This window comes from Pan troglodytes, chromosome 1 (assembly GCF_028858775.2).
Source record: "Pan troglodytes isolate AG18354 chromosome 1, NHGRI_mPanTro3-v2.0_pri, whole genome shotgun sequence".
Lineage (NCBI taxonomy): Eukaryota > Metazoa > Chordata > Mammalia > Primates > Hominidae > Pan > Pan troglodytes.
In genome coordinates this window covers 93,905,803-93,932,660 of record NC_072398.2, presented here as the reverse complement: position 1 = coordinate 93,932,660, position 26,858 = coordinate 93,905,803, and the positions used below count along the sequence as shown (strand labels likewise).

The window sequence follows — 26,858 nt, the reverse complement described above, 5'->3', positions numbered from 1 at the left end:
TCAAATGAAGCACGTTATTTTATTTCACAAAGACTGTACAAAATTCCTTATAAAACATGGGGTAGATGCCACCTGGTTACCTCACTCGGCCCCCATCCAACTCCGTATGAGGGGGCAGGTGAGGGTGGAAACTGTGTGGATGGAATAGTATTATGTACAAGGCAGGGGTTGAAGTGATAAGTACAAGTTCTTTCATATTTACACTATTTCACATATTCACAGGTATATAGAGAGCCAGGAGGAAGGAGTGAACTCTGGCTCGTTCTCTTGTATAAAAAAGCACCAGTGTCCTGGACTGGACACCCACTGCTATAAAAGATGCAGGGGGGCCCAGGGCCTGATCGTCACCGACTGATATCCCGACTGGAGTCCCACAACTTGTTGGGCGGCTCAGCCCGAAGGCGGGCGAAGAAAGGATGCTGAAGGGCTTCACCCAAGGTCAGCCGCTTAGCTGGTTCATACTCTAGCATGCTTTCAATCAGATCGAAGAGCTGGTGGTGTTCCTCTGCCTCTGAGGTCAGATACCGCTGGTGGAGGAGGGCAGGAAAAAGGTGAGGCAGGATGCCTTACAAACCCTGCCTTCTTCAAGACCCTACCTTTCATTCTTGGAGAACCAAGGCTCTGCTTGCAACCAATTTGAAGGCTACCTAACCACGACCACACCAGGACCAACGTTTCTGATATTATAGCTCAACCTACCTTCCCACTAGCACAATTACTCCATAATCTTTGAAAGTTCTTTCTACTTGTATATCCTTGTCAACTTCATGAATCTTCTTTAGTTCCTCATTAAAATGTAAGCTCTTCCAAGGTAGTTTATTCTTTTCTGTCTGACCTAAAGAATCCAGGACATTGCTTTGATCTCTGGTTGTCTCAAGGTTAGGCTGTCTAACCTCCTTCCCTCCACAAAACCACTCCCTCTTATGTTTCTTCTGTTAACCAAAGATGTCTTCTTTCAGCTTTCCTCCCCTCCTTTCCTAACCCTCTGCTTGTGAAGAGCATTCCAGGGGGCAAACCACCCTAAGAAGGAAGTCACTTCTGGACGGTGGGCACTATTTATCCCGAGCCCAGCTCACCCGCAGCGGTTTGCAGTTCTCACGAACATAGCGCCCAGCTGATGTGTTCTCATCCCAATCCAGGCGACCCCGGTAAAAATATTTCTGCTTTCTAGAGGGGAAGGGGAGGTTGAGGAATCAGAAGGTCACCCTTGTTACAATTCCCTTATTTCCCCATCTGAAAGTAACTGGGGGGAGAGGAGGTATCAAAGAAAAAAGAAAATGATGTGAAATAGACCAATTCTGTGGAGAGAAAAGGAAAAGGGTTAACTAGTGCCCCCTCAAGGTTCACCTTGTCTTTCGGATCATCCGGGAAGGGATAGGACCCAAGATCCTTTCCATCATGGCTAGATGCTCTCTGTTGTCATGGGTCTAGGAAACAAAAACAGAACTGAGCATGGGACTGAAAAGGGCATGCTAAGGATCAGCTGCCAGGAAGGCAGGCAATGTGGAGAACTGAGTAGGCAGGTCCTCAGCAGAAAACAAAGGAACCAGGTAGAAGAATGCCAGGCAGTCAAGTAAGACATCCCATCACTTACCTGGAAGAGGGTGAATCCCACATAGTATTCAAAGATGATGCAGCCTATACTCCACACATCACAAGGCTGTGACCAGCCCAACTCTGGGTGAGAATGGGAGGGAAAAGGTGTTATGAGGCTTAGGTGGCCCCACCCTCACATCATCTCACACACTTGGACAGCCTTGCCCTCCCTTACCAAGGATGACTTCTGGTGCTCGGTAATGGCGAGTGGAGACAATGGTGCTATGGTGCTCATGGTCAAAGGTGGCACTGCCAAAGTCTACCACCCGCACAGCTGTGCTCTTCACACTGCGCTCATCTCGCTTCTAGGAGCAGAGGAGAAACAGGATGAACCTCTGCACCCCGACTGAGATTCCACCAGTATTCTCTACATTGCTTCTGAGCCTTAAAAAAGGTACTGTGATCTCCTGCCTGGCCTTACAAGCCCTGGGAAATTTCCTGTTTTACAGCTTCCACCACATCCAGCATAATACTTTTAGAAGTAGGGGAGCAAAAGGATTAAGAAATGATTATAGAACAGCGTGCACATCTGTAAGCATCTGAAGACTACACTCAAGTGCCGGATATATAGTTATTCTGAAAACATGTAACATGTAGCAAATGGGTTTTTCTGAAAAAATGTAACATGTAGCAAAGGAGTTTCTCTAAAAATATGTAACATGTAGCAAAGGGGTCAAAGGAGGGAGAGCTTCTTTAGGTCTGAGATCTCCATTATCTCCAGTTAGTCAAAGGAGCCGAGCTTTCCTACCTCACAGAAATACATGTCTCAAAAAAGAAGTCCGGGCCAGGCACTGTGGCTCACACCCGTAATCCCAGCATTCTGGGAGCCTGAGGTTAGGGGTTCGAGACCACCCTGGCCAACATGGCAAAACCCCATCTCTACTAAAAACACAAAAACTAGCCAGGCGTGGTGGCGGGTGCCTGTAATCCCAGCTACTCCAGAGGCTGAGGCAGGAGAATCACTTAAACCTGGGAGGTAGAGGTTGCAGTGAGCTGAGATTATGCCACTGCACATCAGTCTGGGCAACAGAGTGAGACTCTGTCTCAAATAAATAAATAAATAAATAAATAAATAAATAAAGTCCAAACCAAGAACCTTAAAAACTTTCACTCTACTGGAAAGTTATCTGAAGTCCCCTGTACAAGTTATCTCCCAATTTAAGTCTTCTTAAGAGATCTCTCCCTTTCAACCTATTTAGTTTTACCCAGTTGGAGCCAGACAGGGAGAAAATGTGGGAGGACGAAATAAAAGGGAGAAAACAAAGGGCTCGGCAGAAGGCAAAGTGGCGCAGCTGCCCGCCCCCAGTAACCAAGGGCAGACCCTATCCATCTTACCTTCTCTAGGTTGTAGGTGAGCTCATAGTCTGAATTCACAAACAGAATATTTTCAGGCTTGAGGTCTGTATGTGTCAGCTTGTTATCATGGAGGACTGTAGGGGAGAAGGCCAGGTCAGGCTTGGTGCAGGTGGCCAGAGCTAACTGGTATCAGCTGACCCCAGGCCTGGTTACCTAGGGCAAAGCCAGTGAGGAGACAGGTCCAGAATCACTAGGGCTGCTTTCTGCTCTACGTCTAAATGGAATGCCTGGTCTAAGAAGCTCTGCTCTTTCTAATATAAGATACATATGTAGCTCAACTGATGTAAAAAAAAAAAAGTTTGCTTTGAGTTGTAGTGTGTACACACCTTGACATGTGTCTAGCTGGCATTATGTTAACTCAATTCTGTGAAACTGTATTATTTTGATGACTCCAGAGGAATGATACATTTCTTTGAATTCCCCACCTTGCCCCTTAGCTGAACTACATACTCTGTGTTCCCATCTCCTTTGCTGTGAATGAACATCTCATCCCAGACAAATGTAAGCCTTTACCCTAAGGAGTGTATTTTTGTCTCTTTATGTTTGCTGTCTGACTGATGCTTTCCTAAGAAAGGGAGAAAGGAAAAGGGGAGGGTAATTAAGTGCTTTGATTCCAAAGGCTTTCTCTTCTAGCTGCTGCTAGGCTAGGTGTAGAGTAAGAGCAATCAGTGACGATAAAGACATCAGTCAAGGAGTTAAGTCAGAAGACGTTTCAAGATGACAGTAAATCAAAGAACTGCAGTTAACAGACAGCTGACTGTTTAGGGGCTTCACCAGTGCACAACCGACAGAGATCCAATGAAGGGAGGGACTGCCCCAGAGTCCACTTCGGCCCACCCCACTCACACTTGACAGCCTGGCACAGCTGGAAGGCCATGTGGCGCACTTGGTGGATGGGGTAGGGCAGGTAGTTGTTGTCTTTGAGGAAATCGAAGGTGCTAAGGCCCAGAAGCTCAAAGGAGATACACATGTGGCCATGGTAGTCAAACCAGTCAAACATCTGGACACAGAGGCTGAGAAGAGAGATGGGGGAAGGGGGGTTGTCTGATGAGCTCCCATCTGCCCATCAGCCATCCAACAAGGAGGTACTTCATAGCTGTTGATTCCACATACTTGTGTAAAACCATGCCAGCTAGTACTAACACCAAAATTCAGTTCAGCTAAGGAATAGCCTCTACCAGACCCAAGAAGAATGGTACTATCTGCCAGGTTTTTTTTCTTTTTTGTTTTTGAGATGGCGTCTCACTCTGTCACCCAGGCTGGAGTGCAGTGGCGCGATCTTGGCTCACTGCAACCTCTGCCTCCTGTTCAAGCGATTCTCCTGCCTCAGCCTTCCAAGTAGCTGGGACTACAGTTGTCCACCACCATGCCTGGCTAATTTTTTTATTTTTAGTACAGACGGGGTTTCACCATATTGGCCAGGCTGGTCTCGAACTCCTGACATTGTGATCCGCCCGCCTCGGCCTCCAAAGTGCTGGGATTACAGGCGTGAGCCACCATGCCCAGCCCAAGTTTCAAAATATCTTCCTGTGTCATTTTAAATAGTTCAAAAAACTATTTGCTGAAGAGCTGTGGAGTGCCAAGCTCCAAACAGTATAGATCCTGAATCATCAAACTGTCCATCCTAAATCCCAACCCCAGCCCAACTCCTGATATTCATTCACCACTAGCTACCACTGGGCTCCTATTTATACTTACTGGCCTCATATCTTGGCTTAAAGTCCTTATTCTATTTTTGGACTGTGAATGTATGTGAACAAAATATTACTGCATAAATGTCTGTGGCCTTATCAGCATAGTTCTACTTATAAAAGCTTAATTCATTGTTCGATGAGGTTGATGCTTAGTCCTAGGGCTATGTCCAGGGTATATCTCTACAGAAGCCATTCTAGGCTGGGGTCAAACTACAGAGCAATCTAACTTCCCTGAAAACAAGGGGAGTGGATTAAGGAATATCATGGGCTCCCCCCTTTCCTACCCTGATGTTCTACTACTCTAAGATGATGAACAAAAGATGAATGGATGAGAAGGTCTAGGACTCCCCTGTCTGCCTAAACCAGGTCTAGAAGTCTCTCCCGTGTAGGGGTTGGGGCTCTCAGCCTCCCTACATACTTCCTTGCTTGCTTACTTCTTGTTGTCAGGGTCTTTCTCATTGATTTTCTCTAGCACGTTGATCTCAAGTCGAGCTGCTTCCTTGTACTTCTCCACATTCTTAATGATCTTCAGGGCAACTCGAGCCCCACCCCTGTAAGTTGGCAGGAGAGGCTTTTGCTGGGTTCTCAAGAATGTCTCAAAATGAACAGGGCTGTAGGGTGACTAAGAAATTCTACCTCAGGTTAATTAGCAAAAAAGCCCCATATAACCCCAACCATCTCTTTATCCCCACATAGTAGGGAGGGACTGACAGTTACCTGCGATGGTCAACACATTGTACAACTCGGCCGAAGGTCCCCTCTCCTAAGGTGCTAACGATTTCATCTGAAATGAAAGAGAGCAGGGTCGGGGAGAGGGAGGGAGAGAAGGTGGGGAATGAGCTGAGTTGGAAGAAAAAAGGGGACAGCAACCTGGGGTGGAGATGAAGGAAGGGGAACAGATACAGATGGTCACAGGGGAAGAAAACCCCTGCGTGATTCCCACCACCTTTAACCCAGGGGCCGTGAGAGCTGGGAGTGGACAACAGAGGTCAATTCTCAACAGCAACTCAAACCACCCAGATAAACAACACCACTGAGAAAAGGCAAGAGGCTGTGACTCAGGTTGGCTTGGGACGTTAGGATGGCTATGGGACCATTACAGGCTATAGGATTGTTACGATTTGGCTTGTACATCGCTCTTGTAGCCAGTCCCCGACGTGGTAGATGAGGTGGCCCTCAGCGTCGTCCTCTACACTCTTGGCTCTCCGGCTGCTGTGCTGCTGTCGGGGGGCAGGGGGGGTCGGAGCAAGCCAGGTGTCGGAGCGGGGGCCGGAGGGAGGCGGGGTGGGTGGTAGAGGGGTCACCGGTCACAGGCGCCCAGCCAGGGGGGACAGACGATGATGGGGGACAGTGGAAGGGAACACGTCAGATGCAGTAAGGTGGATCGGTGTGAGAAGAGAGAGCGGCGCATAATCCCAAGTCCCCAAACCCAAAACAGGAACAGGGAGAGGCATGGGCAGAGCAGAGAAGTGGTGTTGTTGCCAATGTCACCCACAACCCCATGCTCTACACAATGCCCTTTCGGGCAGACACAGATCTCCCCTTGCCCCCACCTAAGCCCGCCTGCCAAGGGGGCTACAGAGCCCAGGGCTTGGGGGAAAAAGGCAGTTCACAAGCAAGGTCCCCATTAAAGAGTGGAGGCCGCTGGGGCGGAGAAGCTGCTCCCAACACAATAAGCCCAACATGCCAGGGAGAGCACTGGGGGTCACAAATGCTCCGTGCCCATCCATCTCCAAAGCAGATCCAGGGCCCTTCAAGAGTTGGAGAGCTTCCAAGAAAGTAGGCAAACTCAGTGCCCACCTCAGTGTTCATGCCCCAATGTTCAGCTGAGAACAAGGATACTGCTCACTTACCAGAGTCCTAGAGGGCCTGCAGAAGAGTGGGGAGAGGAAGGGCCTGGGCTGGCACTCACCGAAGATGAGCGGCTAAATGTCCGGCTGCGCCTCCTCCGCCGTCTGTGCTTCCTCCGGCTGCTGCGCTGGCTGCGGTAACTGCTGTTCTCCCGCTGATATTCATAGGAATGCCGATAGTCTGTGTCATAGTAGGCATCTCCCCGATCCCGGCTATAATCGTTGCGTCTGTAGCTGCCACAGTATCGCCGGTCATACACCCTCCGGTCGGACGAACGATCATCATAACTGCTGTTGGATAACAAACACCAATGAGGTGTATCTGTTCAGATCACATTCCCTACCATACCCTGTGACAAGGTCCTGCCTTAGTGAGGACAAAGAGTAATGCTAGAAAACTGTTCTCAGACACTTGTTGAGTCACTGAGAGGACCAAGGGACCAGAGAAGTGAGGTAACAAGCACATCTGCCATGTCACCAAAACCTCTGAAAAGGCATCTGCAGAACCACTCCCTATTGGGGCCTTTTTCCCGCTGCAGTGATACAAAGAAACAAAGAGCCATTTTTTTCTCAAGCTTTCCTGAATGAAATCCCCCCTTGCTCTAAACCATCCTTAACCCATTCTTTCCACTGAACATACCACTAAAATATTAAAACTGGGCCGGGCACAGTGGTTCACGCCTGTAATCCCAGCACTTTGGGAGGCCAAGGCAGGTGGAGCACTTGAGGTTAGGAGTTTGAGGCCAACATGGTGAAATCCTGTCTCTACTAAAAATACAAAAAAAAAAAAAAAAAAAAAATTAGCCAGGCATGATGGTGCATGCCTGTAGTCCCAGGTACTTGGGAGGCTGAGGCACAAGAATCGCTTGAACCTGGGGCCACAGAGGTTGCAGTGAGCTGAGATCTTGCCACTGCACTCCAGCCTGGGCAACAGAGTGAAACTCTGTCTCAAAAATAAATAAATATTTTAAAATTTTTTAAAAATTAAAAACACAAAGATCTAACTTTGTCTTATCTGTTAGCTTATTAGTTACCTGTAGCTCCCAGTCCTTTGCACATGCTTTCCCTCTGCCCAAAGACACTTCCCCCACCTGACTCTACTTGTCCTCCAGACATATACAGATGTTGCTTTCTCTGCAATGTTTTCTCTGAATTACACATCCTGCCCCACTCCAACCAAACGCACTGGGTACTTCCTCAGTTCCTCACTATGTATTCTAACACTTAACACTGCAGCCCAAATGGCTTCTTTGGTTATCTACCCCGACATTACCTTCAGCCAGCTACTTAAGGCAATGGTTTTAGCATATAACCAATAAGTATTTGTTGAACAAATGAATGAGCGAGTGATCCTGTGTTTGAGTATCTCTTCCTGAGGCCTCACCTTCGAGAACGGACATGGTAGCTGTCCTCTCGCCGACGCCGTCGTGTCCGGTCACTACTACTTGACCAGGAGCGACTTCTTCGTCGCTTATGCTTTCGGCTCCGATAGTGTTCACGGTAACTCCCCCGGCTGCCTCGCTCTGAGGAGTGGTACCTTCGAGGATGAGGCATCTGGAAGGCAAGGGAAAGCGGAAATAGGAAAGTTTCGAGTTTTCAGAAATCTCCTCCAAGGACTGGCTGCTCCAAAGATGCTAAGCTGCTTTCCCCTCTTTTATTTCTGCCTCTTTTTACCAGGCACAACTTCCTCAGTCTTCCTCTGTACTTACAATTCCTCCTTATTGGAGTACAGCCACCTACTAACTCTGGCTGAAACTCTAGAAAGCCCCCAAACCCATCCCTCATTACCCACCCCTCAGTTCAAGTGTTCTTATTTTATTCTTGAGACAGAGTCTCGCTGTGTGGCCAGGCTGGAGTGCAGTGGCACAATCTCGGCTCACTGCAACCTCCGCCTCCCAGGTTCAAGCAACTCTCCTGCCTCAGCCTCCTGTGTAGCTGGGATTACAGGCACGCGCCACCACTCCTAATTTTTATATTTTTAGTAGAGACGGGGTTTCACCATGTTGGCCAGGATGGTCTCAAACTCCTGACCTCGTGATCCTCCTGCTTCGGCCTCCCAAAGTGCTGGGATTACAGGCGTGAGCCACCGCACCCGGCCAGTTCAAGTGTTCTATCCTTATTTTCTTCAAACACAACTCCATGAAGACCTTCAGGTCTAGGACACAGTTCATTACAGAGGAAAGTGTATGACGACCGATGGAGACTGCCACAGTGTATCCCCGTTCAGGATCTAAGATATAGATCTGTGTGATGCTGAGTTCCTCACAAGTCAATAGAGTAAAGCTTTGGTTTACAGTTATGATAAATGTTGTACACTCATTAAGAGTACATCTCATCTCCTCAAGTAGACTATCAGTGTCCTGAGGGTAGGAATCCAGTCTCCCAGGTTTCTACATATACCAGGTAAACGCCAAATACTATCAGCTCCAGGGATCTGGGTCGGGCCCCTTGAATTAACTTAATCATCTCTCACATCTTTGGCCAACTCTCCCTTGAGAGGTTTTAATGTAGTAGGCCACAAAATACAGTCAGCATCCCATCTGGCCCCTCCACTCTTGTGCTTAAGACGTAGATAACAACTGTTTCTTGTGTGTTTTTTTTTTTTTGAAACGGAGTTTTGCTCTTGTTGCCCAGGCTGGAGTGCAATGGCGCAATCTCGGCTCACCACAACCTCCGCCTGCAGGGTTCAAGCGATTCTCCTGCCTCAGCCTCCCGAGTAGCTGGGATTACAGGCATGCGCCGCCACGCCCAGCTAATTTTGTATTTTTAGTAGAGACAGGGTTTCTCCATGTTGGTCAGGCTGGTCTCGAACTCCCAACCTCAGGTGATCCGCCCGCCTTGGCCTCCCAAAGTGCTGGGATTACAGATGTGAGCCACCGCGCCTGGCCAGTAAGTGGTTTTTAATTAATATCAGCCCTACTTAGCTGACAGCTGGCCACCTTCCAGTTAATGGAATTGGAATGGGATGGTTCACAAATCCTTTTTTTCCTTCAAGGAAAAAAGAGAAAAATCACTGTCACAATCCAGGAAGATGAGAATAGGAAGGCAGAATAAAATGAAACAGGCCCAGGGACATAAGTCTTGGTGGGGGTGTATGAGAATCGCGTATGCAAAAGGTTTAATGATTCCCATGTCTGACCACCATTCTGTATCACTTCTTCCCAACCTCCCCAAATTGAGGAGGGTGGTATTTGATGCATTCTTGGTGTAACGGGCCGGTAGCATACCAAGCTGCAAGCACAAGATTTTCCCAGCATAGTCATCCTAATCAGCATAGCCACATAAATGCCATCTCACCACATACTACCATCAAACGGCCTCACAGCACTGTCCCCTCAAAACATCACTAGCCTACCTTTCTCAAGTTTGAAATCTTTTGCTTTTTCCTTTCTCAGAAAATCCAGAACTCCTACAGGCAAATTCTTCCTGCATGTTCCAAGTGACACGGTGATGTATTCCTCCCCTCCAGCTTTGATTGGACCCGAGTCCAACTTTGATATTCCACTCCTTCACATCTCTGGAACCACTCCCATCCTTACTCTATCACCCCTTCTAGTCTGGTTCCGCCCAAGCTTCCTACAGGTCTTCTTGGTACATCTAACGCAGGCCGACCTTCTTCCCCCTCATCTCCCTACTCCGTCGCTTCGTAGGTCTCAACTCTCCTCCTCTCCAAATCTCGCCCCCGTCCCTTGCCCCCAACCCAAGCCTAACCCCGCCCGCCCCGCGGTCGCCATCTTTTCGCGCGGCCGCGCGGCCCCGCGGCCAGCCAACCCGCGCGCTCACCGTTCTGGCGGCGAGGCCCGTGCGCTTGTCCCACAGGAAGTCCGTGATGGCGGCGACACTGCGGCCGGAGTCCCGGCACCCCCGCGGCGACGAAGTGCTGCTCCACCCCCCCAACCCGGGACCCTGGGACCTCCCGCCCCGTTCCCGGGCTCCGCTTCAGTCCCGCCCGCCCCGGCTCCGTCCCCGCCCCTAAGATCTGCTTGGCGCCGCTCGCACCGCCCCCGCCCGGGGCCCGATCCCAGCTCGGTCTCCGGCTCTGGCCTCTCCGCTCCGCCGCCGCCGCCGTGAGCGAGCACGTACGCACGGACCCACGTCCTGCGTCGCTTCCCAGCTACCCCCTGGGCTCCGCCCCCAGGACCGCGCGCGCCACCACGTGCTCACGTAGTTGGCAGGCATCCGCCTGTCAGAGCCTCGGAGGTACTGGGGGCGGAAGTTCATAGGGGCGAGGAGGGTCCACGGGGACAAGCTGGAAGCCTTCCAGGCCCGGTATGCCCCGCCTCCTGTCCTTTCCCTCTCCGTCTTCAATCTTTTACCCTTTGCATGGAGACGTGTGGCTTAGTTAGGTTTGGAGTTTAAAAGAAAGGATTGTCATTGTCAATACAGTGTCGCTGCTCTGCAAGCCTGACTGTAGTGAGGCTTGATGGTGAAGTCTCATTCTTCTGCATAGCCTGAAAATAACCATTTCTTAAAACACTTCACCTACCTATCCCCAGAACAAAAGTCTGCCACCTTTTGTCATCAACAAAAGTTATGCACGACTCGGGGTGGGGACACAGCCATGGAGGAAAGGTTTGAGCAATGGAGGGTTGGAGAATCGGGTGCCGAAAAGGGGGACTTACTTGAGAACTGTATCCTAAGGTGGCTTACATAATGTGTGAGAAATAGAAGTTTACTAGGGCCGGGCGCGGTGGCTCTCGCCTGTAATCCCAACACTTTGGGAAGCCGAGGCGGGCGGATCACGAGGTCAGGAGTTCGAGATTAGCCTGATCAACATGGTGAAATCCCGTCTCTACTAAAAATACAAAAATTAGCCGGGCATGGTGGCATGCGCCTGTAATCCCAGCTACTCAGGAGGCTGAGGTAGGAGAATCGCTTGAACCCGGGAGGCGGAGGTTGCAGTGAGCCAAGATCGGGCCATTGCACTCCAGCCTGGGTGACAGAGCGAGACTCTGTCTCAAAAAAAAAAAAAAAAAAAAAAATACAGGCGCGCATCACCACGCCCAGCTATTTTTTTTTTCTTGTAGAGATAGTGCCTCACTTTGTTAGCCAGGCTAGTCTTGAACCCCTGAGCTCAAGCAATCCTCCCCCGTCGGCCTCCCAAAGTGCTGGGATTACAAGCATCAGCCACGGCGCCTGGCCAGTTTACTAAATCTTAAAAAAGAACAGGAAGGCTGGGCGAGGTGGCTCACGCCTGTAATACCAACACTTTGGGAGGCCAACGTGGGTGGATCACTTGAGCATAGGAGTTTGAGACAGCCTGGGCAACAGGGCAAAACCCAGACTCTTAAAAAAACACAAAAATTAGGCCAAGCGCGGTGGCTCATGCCTGTAATCCCAACAGTTTTGGAGGCCCAGGAAGGTGGATCACTTGAGCACAGGAGTTTGAGACCAGCCTGGCCAACCTGGTGAAACCCTGTCTCTACTAAAAATACAAAAATTAGCCGGGTGTGATGGCAGGTGCCTGTAATCCCAGCTATTTGGAAGGCTGAGGCACGAGAATCGCTTGAATCCAGAAGGTGGAGGTTGCAGTGAGCCGAGATGGTGCCATTGCACTCCAGCCTGGGCGACAGAGTGAGACTGTGTCTAAAATAAAATAAAATAAAAAATAAAAATTAGCCAGTCATGGTGTCTTCCACCTGTAGTCCCAGCTACTCGGGAGGCTGAGGTGGGAGGATCACCTGAGCCTGGGGAGGTCGAGGCTGTAGTGACCCGTGATCGTGCCACTGCACTCCAGCTTGGGCGACAGAGTGAGACTCTATCTCAAAAAAAAGAAAGAAAATGAGAAAGAGAAAGAGTTAGAGACTTTACAGAAGGAATTGAGAAGTGGTCAGAAAGGTCAATTGAAAGAGAAATAATATAATCTGAGAATAACTATATTAAAGTCAGGGAGCTGAGCAAGGTGGCTCACACCTGTAGTCCCAGCTACTCAGGAAACTGAGGTGGGAAGATTGCTTTGAGGCTGCAGTGGGTCATGATCACACCACTGCACTCCAGCTTGAGCAACAGAGCAAGACCCTGACTCTAGAATGAGTAAATAAATAAAGTCAGGAAATATTAGAGAGGAGCTGGATGAAGGATGGTCAGATGGAGGTTAGATCAGATAACCAGACATAGTTTAGAGAAGTTCCCTGGAATAGAACATGGAGAGCAATCAATGAAGGAGTCGGGGAGAGAGAAGTAAAGATTTCACTTCCACCTCCTGGAACATTTTCCTAGATTATTAATTCATTCAACAAGCATTTACTGAATGTCCACTATGTGTCCAGAATTATGCCAGGTGCAAGGTTCCTGTTTCTCAGAGTTTCACAATCTAACAGGAGAGAAAATCTGTAAATAAATAATGAGACCATGCTCATGCCTGTAATCCTAGCACTTTGGGAAGCCAAGGCAGGAAGATCACTTGAGCTCTGAGTTCAAAACCAGCCTGGGCAACATAGTGTGACCTCATCTCTAAAATAATAATAATAATGGTAGCCCTGTGACATGAGTTGCTCAAAACAGTGGTGCCCTGGCTGCTGTAAAAAAGCTCTAGAATAGACCCTACCTGGGGAAATGAGAGTTGGAAATGTGTTCCTAGGTTTCCTAGAGAAAGCAAGATCTGAACCAACTGTTCGAAAGTGAATTGGAGGAGAATACCAGGCAGAGAAAATATTTGCAAAAGCATAGAGACAAGGCAGCACAAAGTCTTTCAGCATGATTGGGGCTGTGGCTTTCAAGAGAGGGACTGTCAGAAGAGAGACTGTTGAAACTAGGTCCAAATTTTTTGGGCCTGGTACACCATGCTAAGCAGCTTAAATGTACCCCTGTAGAAGATGGGAAAGCTTGATGGGCTTCAAGCAAGTGACACAGCCATAGTTGGATTTTAGGAAGGTAACTGGCAGGGAATGGAAGAAGAATTGGCCTGGAAGAGGTTGAAGACTCTTTTAGAGGTTTCCGAAGTAATTTAAGTGAAAAAATGCTGAGGGCTTGAAATGAGGCAGTGGTAAGAAGAATTGGAGATGAAGGGGAGAATTTGAGATATTTAGGAATTTGTAGCACTTCGCATAGCACTGCAATTTACCTGTCTGTCGTTGGGCACAGATGAGCAGTGGCTTTATGGCTAGGCCTTTGTTTTTGTTTTGTTTTGTGTTGTTTTCCATTACTACATGGAGATGCTAAGACTAGGACTTTTGTATTCATTTTTGTTTCCTCAGCATCCACTCAATGACAGGCAGAGTTGCACTTGGTGAAGGCTGACAGAATGAATTAGGAAATTAAATACTAGGGGAAGCAGTTCGGAGGAGACCAAAAGACAAGAATATGCCTAGGACAGTGTTGAGAGAAGACGGGAGCAGGACAGAAGTCCCTGGGCGAGAGTGGAGAAGAATCCCAAAAGCCATTTCCACTTCTTCCATTGGTCCCCAATCCCTCTCCCTCCCAAGTCCTTCAAGCTACAAACCCGCGTCCGATTTTCCCGCCACTGCAGGGGGCTCCTCCTCCCTGGTTCTCAGTGGATGAAAGGCCAACGCTAGGCCACGCCCTCTCCCTGGCTCAGGCTGCGCTCCCCGCCTTCTTTGCTAAGCCACGCCCCTCTCGGAGTTCCTCCAGGATCCCGGCGGCCCAGCCCCGCCCGGTCTTGGCGCGGCCCTCGCCAGGGGGCGCCGCGCAGCCCGCCCGCCGCCCGCCAGTCTAGCACACACCCCCTCCGCCCCGCGCGCCGGCGATTCCGAGCCTACGACGCCTCCGCTAGAGCCCGCGGGGCTGCGCCGACTCCTGCTCTGGAGGGGTTGCGGGTACCTGATGGCCACAGAGGGCTCTAGGAGGCCGAGCGTGTAAGCGGGGTGGGCGCCATGGAGGCAGAGCAGCGGCCGGCGGCGGGGGCCAGCGAAGGGGCGACCCCTGGACTGGAGGCGGTGCCTCCCGTTGCTCCCCCGCCTGCGACCGCGGCCTCAGGTCCGATCCCCAAATCTGGGCCTGAGCCTAAGAGGAGGCACCTTGGGACGCTGCTCCAGCCTACGGTCAACAAGTTCTCCCTTCGGGTGTTCGGCAGCCACAAAGCAGTGGAAATCGAGCAGGAGCGGGTGAAGTCAGCGGGGGCCTGGATCATCCACCCCTACAGCGACTTCCGGTATTGGGGGCTTGGCGGGGAGGGCAGGGTACATCAATCCCACCCTCGCGGGCGGCGACACCGGGACCCGGCCCGCCCCACCCTCCACGGTCACTTCATTTCCAGCCCGGGGTCCCTTGGTGGGGCAGGAGAGTCACTTGCACCAGTCTAGCCTGGGAATTCCTGGGCGGGTATCCCCTGCCGGAGGTCCTCCGTGCCTGGACAGGCTGGGGGCACCAGAAGGGGCAAGCAGACATCAGGGGATCTCCAGAGACCTGGATTTCCTCTTTCAGGAACCCGGGACCCCATCCGGACCAAAGGAACTACCAGAGTTTGGGACCCCTGCCTCCTCCAGTCCTGCTTGCTGGAGATCTAGGAAATTATATTCTAAGTATCGGGGCCAGTCTGAGGGAGAAGCCGAGCTCCGCCATCTCCCATCCCCACACCCGCTCCTTAGCACCTGCCTAGTTCAGCATGACAGACTACCAGGAAAAATAGGGACGCTGAAGGGGGCCGGGGGTCCAGACCTCAGCTCTGGTCGCTGTCCCTAGTGCTGAAGGCGGGGGCGGCGGGGCGGGGCCGAGACTCAGAGTGACTGAGGCGGCAAAGCAGGGGCAGGACCACCACCCAGGTGACTCCCAGAGAAGGAACAGAGGGTGGGGGTGGGGCCATTTCACAGTCTCAGTCAGGGTGTACCTCTACATCAAGGTCGCTAGGGGAAGACAGCAGCCCTGTCCTTGGGGGAAATGAAGGACAGCTCTTGGATGAGGCAGGGATGTGTGCAAAGCACCTAACCTGGGGAACTAAAGAAGCAGAGAGGAAGAGGTGTGAATCTGGAGCCTCGAAATACAGTTGTAGACCCAGACATTATCTTGAATCCACATATATACACACTCCCTCTATGTCTCTCTTCCTCCCATTGTTCCTTTCACTCCTGTCTTTGCTGCCTCGTTCCCACCCAGCCAGTGCGCCTTTTCTAGTCTCCTGTGGATCTCACTCTCTTCCCTCAGTTCACTCGCAGACGGATCCCCAGAAGCCTGGTATCCCTCTGATTGTGCTTCTCCATTCTCTGTACTACATCACCCGCCAGGCTTGTGACCCACCTGTGAGTCAGGCTGTGAAGATGCTTTCATGGCTAGGCGAACCCTCTTTCCCTCCCCTCTCTTAGTGTCTCACAATACAGGATTCCTCCTCAGCAGCCCAGGAGAGAAAAGAAGAATGGCCGAGGGTTTTTGTTTATACAGTCTAAGGGGCTTCCCAGAGGCCCGGACTTGAGGAAGTTTCTTTCAGGGCTGAAAATTGATTTTGCAGTCCGAGTCAGAAGGGGCTAGCTCCTGAGTTGACACTGGGATTAGGTGTGTCCTAGAATTAAAACCACCATAGGTAACTGAGTCCCTGAGATTTTCCTGTGCCATTCTCTGAATGAGGGCTTCACACAGTTCCCTCTTGACCTCTTCTTTCCACGGTGTCTGCCACAGCAATGTCACTCACCCCTGCCCATGCCTCTGCCTGTGCTCAGCCAGAGTCCCAGTGGACACAGGGAGGCCAGAGGAGGAAAGGTATGCAGAACTCAAGCCTTGCTGCTTCATGATCTCCTGTGGAGCTTCTCTGTGTGTGCAGCCCTGTTTGAGGTTCTGTGGAGGGGGAAGGGCATCCCTGGAAAGCTCAATTCAGAGGAAGGCAGGATAGACCACCCCACCCTGAGACATGGATGAGCAAACCTCAGCAGAGGAACAGGATCTGTGGGTCCAACTGTGTTGGAGAAGAGGAATGGGGTGGAGACGGCTGGGGAGGGCATGAGGTCCTAGACTAGAATGGGCAGATAACTGGAGATGGGGGAAGCAGCAGCCTTTTCAGAAATCTGGGGATAAAGAGTGAGTGAGTCATAACACCAACTAGTGCCTGTACCACACTGTCACATCTATTGTCTCCACGTAAATGTTTTCAGCAATGCTGTGAGATTAGCACAGGATACTTTAGCTTTTTTTTTTAACCTTAAAAATATTTAGCAATGGTGAGGTAAATGATATATAGTAGGGATATGTATGTATATGGAAGAGTAATTTTATTTATTTATTTATTTTTATATTTGTTTATTTATTTTGAGAAGGAGTCTCACTGTGTCGCCCAGGCTGGAGTGCAATGGCACAATTTTGGCTCACTGCAACCTCCGCCTCCCGGGTTCAAGTGATTCTTCTGCATCAGCCTCCTGAGTAGCTGAGATTACAAGCGCATGCCACCACGCCTGGCTAATTTTTGTATTTTTAGTAGACGTGGGGTTTCACCATTTTGTCCAGGCTGGTCTCGAACACTTGACCTCATGATCCACCCACCTCAGCCTCCCAAAGTGCTGGGATTACAGGTGTGAGCCACCACACCGGCAAATTTTTATTTATTTATTTATTTATTTATTTTGAGACAGAGTCTCACTCTCGCCCAGGCTAGAGGGCAGTGGAGCGGTTTCAGCTCACGGCAACCTTCACTCCCAGGTTCAAGCAATTCTCCTGCCTTGGCCTCCTGAATATCTGGGATTGGGATTACAGGTGCGCGCCACCACACCTGGCTAATTTTTTTTTTTTTTGAGACGGAGTCTCGCTCTGTCGCCCAGGCTGGAGTGCAGTGGCACAATCTCGGCTCACTGCAAGCTCCGCCTCCCGGGTTCACGCCATTCTCCTTCCTCAGCCTCCTGAGTAGCTGGGACTACAGGCGCCCGCCACCATGCCCAGCTAATTTTTTGTATTTTTTTAGTAGAGATGGGGTTTCACCGTGTTAGCCAGGATGGTCTCAATCTCCTGACCTTGTGATCTGCCCACCTTGGCCTCCCAAAGTGCTGGGATTACAGGCGTGAGCCACCGCGCCCAGCTATTTTTTTTTTTTTTTTGAGACAGAGTTTCACTCTTGTTGCCCAGGCTGGAGTGCAATGGCACAATCTCGGCTCATGGCAACCTCCACCTCCCAGGTTCAAGCGATTCTCCTGCCTCAGCCTCCTGAGTAGCTGGGATCACAGGCATGTGCCACCACTCCCAGCTAATTTTGTATTTTTAGTAGAGATGAGGTTTCTCCATGTTGGTCAGGCTGGTCTCGAACTCCCAGCCTCAGGCGATCCGCCCACCTTGGCCTCTCAAAGTGCTGGGATTACAGATATGAGCCACCGCACCCAGTGCCTGGCTAATTTTTAATTTTTTTTTTTTTTTTTGAGATGGAGTCTCGCTCTGTCACCCAGGCTGGAGTACAGTGGCGTGATCTCTGCTCACTGCAGCCTCCGCCTCCCGGGTTCAAGTGATTCTCCTGCCTCAGCCTCCCGAGTAGCTGGGACTACAGGTGTGCACCACCATGCCCAGCTAATTTTTATATTTTTCGTATAGACGGGGTTTCACCATGTTGGCCAGGATGGTCTCGAGCTCTTGACCTTGTGATCTGCCCATCTTGGCCTCCCAAAGTGCTGGGATTACAGGCGTGAGCCACCACACCTGGCCTTCTTCTTTTTTTTTTTGAGGCAGAGTCTCACTGTTGTCACCCAGGTTGGAGAGCAGTGGTGCGATCTCGGCTCACTGCAACCTCTGCCTCCCGGGTTCATGCCATTCTCCTGCCTCAGCCTCCTGAGTAGCTGGGATTACAGGCTCTCGCCACCATGCCCAGCTAATTTTTGTATTTTTTGTAGAGATGAGGTTTTGCCATGTTGGCCAGATTGGTCTCAAACTCCTGACCTCAGGTGATCCGCCAGCCTCAGCCTCCCAAAGTGCTGGGATTACAGGCATGAGCCACCAGGCCTGGCCTAATTTTTAACTTTTGTAGAGATAGGACCTTACTATGTTGCCCAGGCTGGTCTTGAACTCCTGGACTCAAATGATCCCACTTTGGCCTCCCAAAGTGCTGGGATTACAGGCGTGAGCCATAGCTTTTCTTTTGAGACAGGGTCTCGCTCTGTCAGTCAGGCTGGAGTACACCTCAGCCTCCTGAGTAGCTGGGACTTTAGGTGTGCACCACCTGGCCTGGCTAATTTTTTTTATTTGTTGTTGAGATGAGGTCTCACTATGTTGCCCAGGCTGTTTCTTGCTTCTTTTGCTCAGCATTGCATTTGTGAAATTCATCCATAGGGCTGAATGTAGCTGTAGTTGGGTAATTTCACAGCTGTATGGTATGCCAGCCCATAAATAGTGTATTTATCTACTTATCTGTCTACATTTTTCTACACAAGGACATGTGTGTTGTTCTCAAATTTAATGCTGCTATAAACATTCCTATGTGTATCTCCTGGAGCGCATATTTTCCTTGGATGTGTCTATACGTAGGAATGGAATTGCTGAGTTGCAGGGAGTGCAAATGTTTAACTTCACTAGATAATGCTGAACTATTTTCCCAAATGGTGGTCCCAACTTATACTCCCAGCAGCTGTAAACAGTCATTCTGTTATTGTGTATCTTTGCCCATTCTTGGCCATGTCAGCCTATCTTCTGTCAGTCTAGTGGCTGGTGAAATATCCTCATGGTCTTACTCCTCATCTCACTCCCACCTTAGGTTTTACTGGGACCTGATCATGCTGCTGCTGATGGTGGGGAACCTCATCGTCCTGCCTGTGGGCATCACCTTCTTCAAGGAGGAGAACTCCCCGCCTTGGATCGTCTTCAACGTATTGTCTGATACTTTCTTCCTACTGGATCTGGTGCTCAACTTCCGAACGGGCATCGTGGTGGAGGAGGGTGCTGAGATCCTGCTAGCACCGCGGGCCATCCGCACGCGCTACCTGCGCACCTGGTTCCTGGTTGACCTCATCTCTTCTATCCCTGTGGATTACATCTTCCTAGTGGTGGAGCTGGAGCCACGGTTGGACGCTGAGGTCTACAAAACGGCACGGGCCCTACGCATCGTTCGCTTCACCAAGATCCTAAGCCTGCTGAGGCTGCTCCGCCTCTCCCGCCTCATCCGCTACATACACCAGTGGGAGGAGGTGGGGTGGGGAGGTGGCGGGCGGGGCAGTGGGTGGGGGATGTTGGGGGAGAAGGGGGCGGGGCGGCTGGTGGACTTCTCTAGGAAGATGCTATGGGTGGGGCTCCTGGTGACCTTATAGTGTGGGGAAGATGGGTGGGGCTTCCGTGCGTGAGCTCTCTCCAAAATTGGTGGGGGAGAAGCAGGAACAGAATGAGGGTTCAGGGGATGGGGCCTGGGGTGAAGATGGTGGCACAGGAGGGTGGAGCACAGCTGCCGGACACACTTTAGAGTTAGCTGGATGCTGGGCGGAGGATGAGGTGTGGAAGAAGCTGGAGCTTCAGCTTCATAGCAGCAGAGTTTAGTGGTTCAGATTGTGGGCTCTGCAGTCTCATTGTCTTTGGTCAGATCCCAGTTTTATTGTTTACTATAGGAGACTTGGTTTTCTGTTCTATAAAATGAGAGTGTTAAATACACTTACCTGTGATAAGACTGTTAGGATTAAAGGAATTAATACATGCAAATCACTTAGAAAGGTGTCTAGCACATACTAAGTTCTCAGTGAAGCCACTATTATATATTATTATTATTTTTTTATTATACTTTAAGTTTTAGGGTACATGTGCACATTGTGCAGGTTAGTTACATATGTATACATGTGCCATGCTGGTGCGCTGCACCCACTAACTCGTCATCTAGCATTAGGTATATCTCCCAATGCTATCCCTCCCCCCTTCCCCCACCTATTATATATTATTATGACTGGAAAGGAGAGGGCTGCTGGATTAATTCTTACACATATGCCCTGGAGACATTACACTGTGAAATGCCCTCTCTCTTTTCTAGGCTACACCTGGGCAGCTTGTGCAATAGATTTGTTTGATTCTCTGCTGTGACACTTACTATGTGGTTCTGGGCACATGACTGACCTCAGCTTTCCTATCTATAAGATGAGAGAAATAAGAAACTGCTTTGCATTAGCTATACATGTGTGCCACAAAACTCCACACAAATGAATAATAGTTGTATTTTTTAATTCATGGGGGCTGGGGCTAGGGAGTAGTTCAGAAGAGAATTTGCCAGGCTGGGAATGGAGGAGGACAAGCAGGGAGGGGTTCCTGTCCACAGCAGCTCCTCCTCGGACTCCTCAGATCTTTCACATGACCTATGACCTGGCCAGTGCTGTGGTTCGCATCTTCAACCTCATTGGGATGATGCTGCTGCTATGTCACTGGGATGGCTGTCTGCAGTTCCTGGTGCCCATGCTGCAGGACTTCCCTCCCGACTGCTGGGTCTCCATCAACCACATGGTGGTGAGAAGTCCCCACAGCTCTGCCTTTCCTGGGCCTTCTTAGGGCTCTTCTGCCTGAGTAGCAGGGATGGCCACAGGGAGCAGGAGGTGGGAGATGATCACAACAGAAAATAGGAGCGAGGAGGTGGGGAGGAGGGAGGAAAGGGGAAGGAGACCCAGAAGAAGTGCTCGTGTGTTGGAGGGAGCAGGCAAAGGAAGGGTACCTAGCCGGAAGCTGAGGCCCCCAAGTTGCAATAGAGGACCCTTTTGCCTCAGGGCCCCCCAGAACCAAACTTAAGTGCCTGCCAGGAGGAAGGCCTGCAGTAGAAGGGGCAGACAGAAAGACCAAAGAAGGAAAAGGGGCAGGCAGAGAATGAGGCTCCGAGGGGCCCATGCCCAGCTCTGCAATATACTCTGCCCCTCAGAACCACTCGTGGGGCCGCCAGTATTCCCATGCCCTGTTCAAGGCCATGAGCCACATGCTGTGCATTGGCTATGGGCAGCAGGCACCTGTAGGCATGCCCGACGTCTGGCTCACCATGCTCAGCATGATCGTGGGTGCCACATGCTACGCCATGTTCATCGGCCATGCCACGGCACTCATCCAGTCCCTGGACTCTTCCCGGCGTCAGTACCAGGAGAAGGTCAGCAGGGACAGGAGAGGGAGGTGTGGCATGGAGGGGTGTTGGAGACTGGGTAGCCTGACTTGAGGCCCATTCTGATGTGTGCCCCTGTTGCGTCTCTGTTTCCTTTCCTGCCCTGTGTCCATTTGTTCCCTGCCCCTGCATGTACCTTTTCCTTGTTTGAACCTATGCCTGTGCTTGGCCCCTCTGCTGTCCACGCCTGGGTTTTCCTATGACTGTGCTCTGTGTCTTCCCGGTATCCATCATTATCCATATTCCTCTGTGGCCCTGTGTATCCATGTCTGGTTCCACGTTTCACCCCTTTGAGTTTGACCTGTGTCTCTGACCTTCCGCACACACACCCCACTGTGCCGGCCCCAAATCTCTCCCTCTGTCCTCTTGCCCCTGGCAATGGGCTGGCCCTCCAGTACAAGCAGGTGGAGCAGTACATGTCCTTCCACAAGCTGCCAGCAGACACGCGGCAGCGCATCCACGAGTACTATGAGCACCGCTACCAGGGCAAGATGTTCGACGAGGAAAGCATCCTGGGCGAGCTGAGCGAGCCGCTTCGCGAGGTGGGGCTGGGTTGGGCCTGGAAGGGGGGCTCTTCAGGGACCTGGAGTGCTGTCTGGTGGTAGGGGCTATTGGTCAGCAGGTGCTCCTATAGGGAGTGAGGCCTGCAGAGGGCCCTGTGGGAGGCCAGGTATTTGGGCTTTCAGGGGCTAGGGTCTTTCTTGAAGGCCCTTTGAGGGTGAAGGATACATGAGGAGGGACTATAGGGATCTCTGTTTTTGGGGGATGGTCCTGCAAGGGCTCATGGGAAAGATCTGAAGGCAGGAGCTTAGGGATGGTCCCAGGCCCACTGATGCCTCCCCATCCTTTGGCAGAACATGACCCCAGGGGTGGGGTTTCTGGAAGCGGATGAGCTCGGTGGGATCATCTCAGGTCAGGGGCACAGCCTGCCTGACAGGCCCCTCCCCTGTCCAGGAGATCATTAACTTCACCTGTCGGGGCCTGGTGGCCCACATGCCGCTGTTTGCCCACGCCGACCCCAGCTTCGTCACTGCAGTTCTCACCAAGCTGCGCTTTGAGGTCTTCCAGCCGGGGGACCTCGTGGTGCGTGAGGGCTCCGTGGGGAGGAAGATGTACTTCATCCAGCATGGGCTGCTCAGTGTGCTGGCCCGCGGCGCCCGGGACACACGCCTCACCGATGGATCCTACTTTGGGGGTCAGCAGGCCTCAGGGAGGGTGGCAGGGTCACGAGCAGACAGTGGAGAGGGCAACTGCTCCCGGGCTCTGGGTCCCTGCCTCAGTACGCTGCAGAATCACAGAGCTCCAGCCCCTCCCCAGGCCTACTCAGTGAGAATCTCTGGGCTGGGGTCTGGAGCTCTATAGTTTTTGTTTGTTTGTTTGTTTGTTTTTTGAGGTGGAGTCTCGCTCTGTTGCCCAGGCTGGAGTGCAGTGGCACGATCTCGGCTCACTGCAAGCTCTGCCTCCTGGGTTCACACCATTCTTCTGCCTCACACTCCCGAGTAGCTGGGACCACAGGCGCCCGCCACCACGCCTGGCTAATTTTTTGTATTTTTAGTAGAGACGGGGTTTCACTGTGTTAGCCAGGATGGTCTCGATCTCCTGACCTCATGATCCGCCCGCCTCAGCCTCCCAAAGTGCTGGGATTACAGGCGTGAATCACCGTGCCCGGCCTGAGCTCTGTAGTTTTTAAAGCTTATCAGGAGATTCTAATGCACAGCCAGGTTGCAAACTACTGGGCCAGAGGGCCTTTTAGAACCCTTAGAGAGTGAAATCCAAGGATCCTATGAGATGAGGGAAAGGCAGGAGTGAAGCAGAGCTGTCCTGGAGCATAAGCTTTTTGGAGCTGCCTGGTGGTGTGTTTCAGGGACCCAGCCTGTGGCAGTAGGGGCAGTTCAGCCTTCCACTGCCCAAAGTGACCTGAGGCTCATATAATCTCTCAGTCCCCAAACCACCCACTACTCCCATCATGTTGCACTTTGCTCTTTGATACTGCTTTTCTCCTTCAGGGCTGCCCTCAGTGTTTATTCAAGGGGGTGGGAGGGGTGGGTACACTGAGTTGCCCAGGTCTACCTCTTGGGATTGAGCAGTCGGGGAGGGGTGGGAGTTAAAGTGGAGTGGAATCACTGGGAATTTAGGGCCAGCAAGACCTGCCTGGTCATCAGCCTTCATATGGAGAGAGTAGGAAGGACAGGGAGCAGTAACCCAGTAATTGTGGGGGTCTGGAGAAAGACAATGCTTGGGGTGTTTAGGGTTCCTGGGCCATGGAGGTAATAGGTAATCAATGGTTTCTCCCAAGTCTAGGGAGGAGCCTTAGAAAGTTGGGTCCACTGCTGCAGGCTCAGCAAGAGGAGTTCTGGGGACAAGGACGGGGTTCTGAAGCTTCCTCCCAATTTCTGCAGAGATCTGCCTGCTAACTAGGGGCCGGCGCACAGCCAGTGTTCGGGCTGACACCTACTGCCGCCTTTACTCACTCAGTGTGGACCATTTCAATGCTGTGCTTGAGGAGTTCCCCATGATGCGCCGGGCCTTTGAGACTGTGGCCATGGATCGGCTGCGCCGCATCGGTGAGACCTGTCCACCCCATCTGCTCTGGGTCCAGACTATGCTCTCACCCCACCTCCAAAGCAAGGAGCCCAGGCTTTACGGCTCCAGGGTCATATCCCAATCCATTCAGTCCCAACAAATGCTCCCTAACAGGCCTTTCAACACTGTGGCCCACTGTCCCTATCCCTCAGCATGTCCTTCCCAGGAGAGATAGCATCCCAAGCCCCCATGTCCTGAGTCCTCCTTCCCCTGAGTACCAGTCCCCTGACCCTCGCTGTCTCTGATACATACCCTCTTCCTCCAACCCCCATCTCAACCCCCATAGCCCCATTGCCATACTACTGACTCCCATCCCCTACCCTCAACCCCATCCCATCCTGATACTCTCATACTCTTTGATATCCAACATCCATCTTGGATTCCTTCCCTATCCTTAACTTCTCCCTCCCGGTACAACTTCTAGGCAAGAAGAATTCCATACTGCAGCGGAAGCGCTCTGAGCCAAGTCCAGGCAGCAGTGGTGGCATCATGGAGCAGCACTTGGTGCAACATGACAGAGACATGGCTCGGGGTGTTCGGGGTCGGGCCCCGAGCACAGGAGCTCAGCTTAGTGGAAAGCCAGTACTGTGGGAGCCACTGGTACATGCGCCCCTTCAGGCAGCTGCTGTGACCTCCAATGTGGCCATTGCCCTGACTCATCAGCGGGGCCCTCTGCCCCTCTCCCCCGACTCTCCAGCCACCCTCCTTGCTCGCTCTGCTTGGCGCTCAGCAGGCTCTCCAGCTTCCCCGCTGGTGCCTGTCCGAGCTGGCCCATGGGCATCCACCTCCCGCCTGCCCGCCCCACCTGCCCGAACCCTGCACGCCAGCCTATCCCGGGCAGGGCGCTCCCAGGTCTCCCTGCTGGGTCCCCCTCCAGGAGGAGGTGGACGGCGGCTAGGACCTCGGGGCCGCCCACTCTCAGCCTCTCAACCCTCTCTGCCTCAGCAGGCAACAGGCGATGGCTCTCCTGGGCGTAAGGGATCAGGAAGTGAGCGGCTGCCTCCCTCAGGGCTCCTGGCCAAACCTCCAAGGACAGCCCAGCCCCCCAGGCCACCAGTGCCTGAGCCAGCCACACCCCGGGGTCTCCAGCTTTCTGCCAACATGTAAAACCTTTGAGTACATCCAGCCTTAGTTCTTGGGGTGCAGTAGTATGTACCCAAGGGCAGATGCCTCTTGGGGAAGGCCGTGGGGACCTGAAACATTGCCCCTTGGAAATGTCGACCCTGTGCGGACATTCCGCATACTGCCATGAAGATGGTCTCTGTGTCCTCAGCTCAAGAATCCTGTAGCTTGTCCCATCATAATCCATTCACCCGTTCATCATGTGTACTGAGCAGCTACCATGTTCAAGGTAATATGCCAGGCGCTGTATGTCTCCACTGCCAAGTAGAAGTGACTCAAAACCCTCTGACAAGGATATTCCCTTGGCTATGGTCCTGCCAGGTGCAGGCCCAGGCCCATGACCCCACCTTTACTAAGCACAAGTACTTGCCACTGCCATCACTGCCAAGTAACTAGATGTCTCTGTTTCCCTGCCAATGATCCTGCAGGTTCTGCCCGGTCTGGTTATCTTCCTGTTCCTGTAGCATAGCCAGGCACTGCCAATCACCTGCACCCCCATTGCTGTCAGCAGATGTCTTGGGTCCTGAGTGTGGGTATCCACTTTTACCCGCTCACTGCCACCTGTGGACACTCTGTGCCTACCCTCTGAGTGGGAACATACTTCTAAGTTCCCTGCAGTCTCTGTCCTGTGGTAGACCATCTTTTTGTAAACTGCGAGCTTCCTCTTCCCTGTACCCTCTGCCCCAGTCGTGACCCCCTAAAAGTTAAGGGGTAGTTGGCACCTCCTTATTAATATGCCAGCCTAGATCCCCCCCGGTGGAGGGGCAAATGGCTGAATCCTTGTGTGATATTTTTTTCTTCGCTTGTTTATTTATTCATTTATTTAATTGTATTTATTCATTTACTAACTTTATGTGTTACCAATTAATTTTGTTTACCCATTCCTTTATCCATCCCTCCCCTCCTTTTCAGGTAAGGAGACAGGAGGAGTAGGAGGAGGCAGGGCCTCTCCATGCCAGCCTCTGTGGTCCTTGCCCAAACCCATCAGCGCATACTTGAACCTTCTCCCAGGTAGGGGCAGGAGGAGCCACATGAGAGAGGGAGAAGGACCGTGTTTACCTTTAGAGTTTTGTTTTGTTTTTTCCTTCTGAGTTTGCTGTTGGTGCAGGAGTAAGGGAAAGGCCCAAGGTATCCAAGCCTGGGGAAGGGCAGGCCAGCCAGCACCTCTGCCTTCTCAGGGACAAGAGTAGTCCTTTACCACCCTCACTCTGCCTGTCCCCTCTCCTACTCTACAGCATTAAAGACTGTGGGACCAGGACCCTAAGTCTCCTTTCCTTCTGGGTGGGGAGTTCTGGGGTTCTTGGTGTGGGGGAGAAGTTTTATAATTGCTTCCAAACAGCTGGGTTTAAATATAAAATAGACACACTCATTTTTGGCTCTTGGTTTGTGTGTGGGAACAAAGTGAGTGGGAAGGAATTTCTGGGTGCAGAAGGAAGCAGCCGGGGATTTGACCAAGCAGGGTATCAGGCAGGCATGAGAGCAGCCAGGACAGTGGTCTACAAGCCCAGCACGGAGGTTGTGAAGACAGTGACAAAATCAGCTGCCCAGCCCTCACTTCTCCCCAGCATCCATCCCACCCAGTTTTCCCAAAAGCGTGGACTTTCATGTAACTGTTAGTCACCATGAAGGGGTAGCCTGCCCTGGCACGAGATGCCCAGATTATCATGAGGGCTACATATGAGAATGGGAGACTGT

The 26,858-nt window shown here is 51.5% G+C and overlaps 2 protein-coding genes across 15 annotated transcripts; one reads left to right on the top strand and one right to left on the bottom strand.

Moving 5' to 3' along the window:
• CLK2 (CDC like kinase 2) lies at window positions 1-10,583 on the bottom strand. 11 transcript variants are annotated; one of them, XR_010157845.1, is made up of 14 exons: window positions 10,280-10,583; window positions 7,881-8,050; window positions 6,559-6,787; window positions 5,779-5,866; window positions 5,364-5,430; window positions 5,081-5,197; window positions 3,799-3,965; window positions 2,932-3,026; window positions 1,772-1,901; window positions 1,595-1,677; window positions 1,348-1,427; window positions 1,077-1,167; window positions 700-835; window positions 1-527 (listed from the first exon to the last, which is right to left on the bottom strand). XR_010157845.1 is itself a non-coding variant. In XM_016928612.3 (13 exons), the coding sequence occupies exons 2-13, from the start codon at window positions 8,048-8,050 to the stop codon at window positions 345-347; spliced, it is 1,500 nt and encodes a 499-aa protein (XP_016784101.1). In that variant the 5' UTR covers window positions 10,280-10,583; the 3' UTR covers window positions 1-344. The 11 variants fall into 11 exon arrangements, 6 of the variants coding, with proteins under 6 accessions (XP_016784101.1, XP_016784111.1, XP_016784126.1 ...); XR_010157846.1 differs by having other exon boundaries at window positions 5,779-5,863; window positions 10,280-10,575; XR_010157847.1 differs by having other exon boundaries at window positions 6,559-6,784; window positions 10,280-10,575.
• A 3,109-nt stretch (window positions 10,584-13,692) lies between these two features.
• On the top strand, window positions 13,693-26,532 carry HCN3 (hyperpolarization activated cyclic nucleotide gated potassium channel 3). Of its 4 annotated transcripts, XR_008540725.2 has the most exons (10): window positions 14,142-14,606; window positions 19,104-19,533; window positions 20,663-20,824; window positions 21,228-21,446; window positions 21,854-22,000; window positions 22,413-22,653; window positions 23,858-24,022; window positions 24,466-25,392; window positions 25,592-25,692; window positions 26,076-26,532. XR_008540725.2 is itself a non-coding variant. In XM_016928689.4 (8 exons), exons 1-8 carry the CDS (start codon window positions 14,329-14,331, stop codon window positions 25,146-25,148), a joined length of 2,325 nt encoding a protein of 774 aa, XP_016784178.2. In that variant the 5' UTR covers window positions 13,693-14,328; the 3' UTR covers window positions 25,149-26,532. The 4 variants fall into 4 exon arrangements, 2 of the variants coding, with proteins under 2 accessions (XP_016784178.2, XP_016784190.2); XR_001710089.4 differs by lacking the exon at window positions 25,592-25,692; XM_016928689.4 differs by having other exon boundaries at window positions 13,693-14,606; window positions 24,466-26,532.
• Window positions 26,533-26,858: the final 326 nt, after the last annotated feature.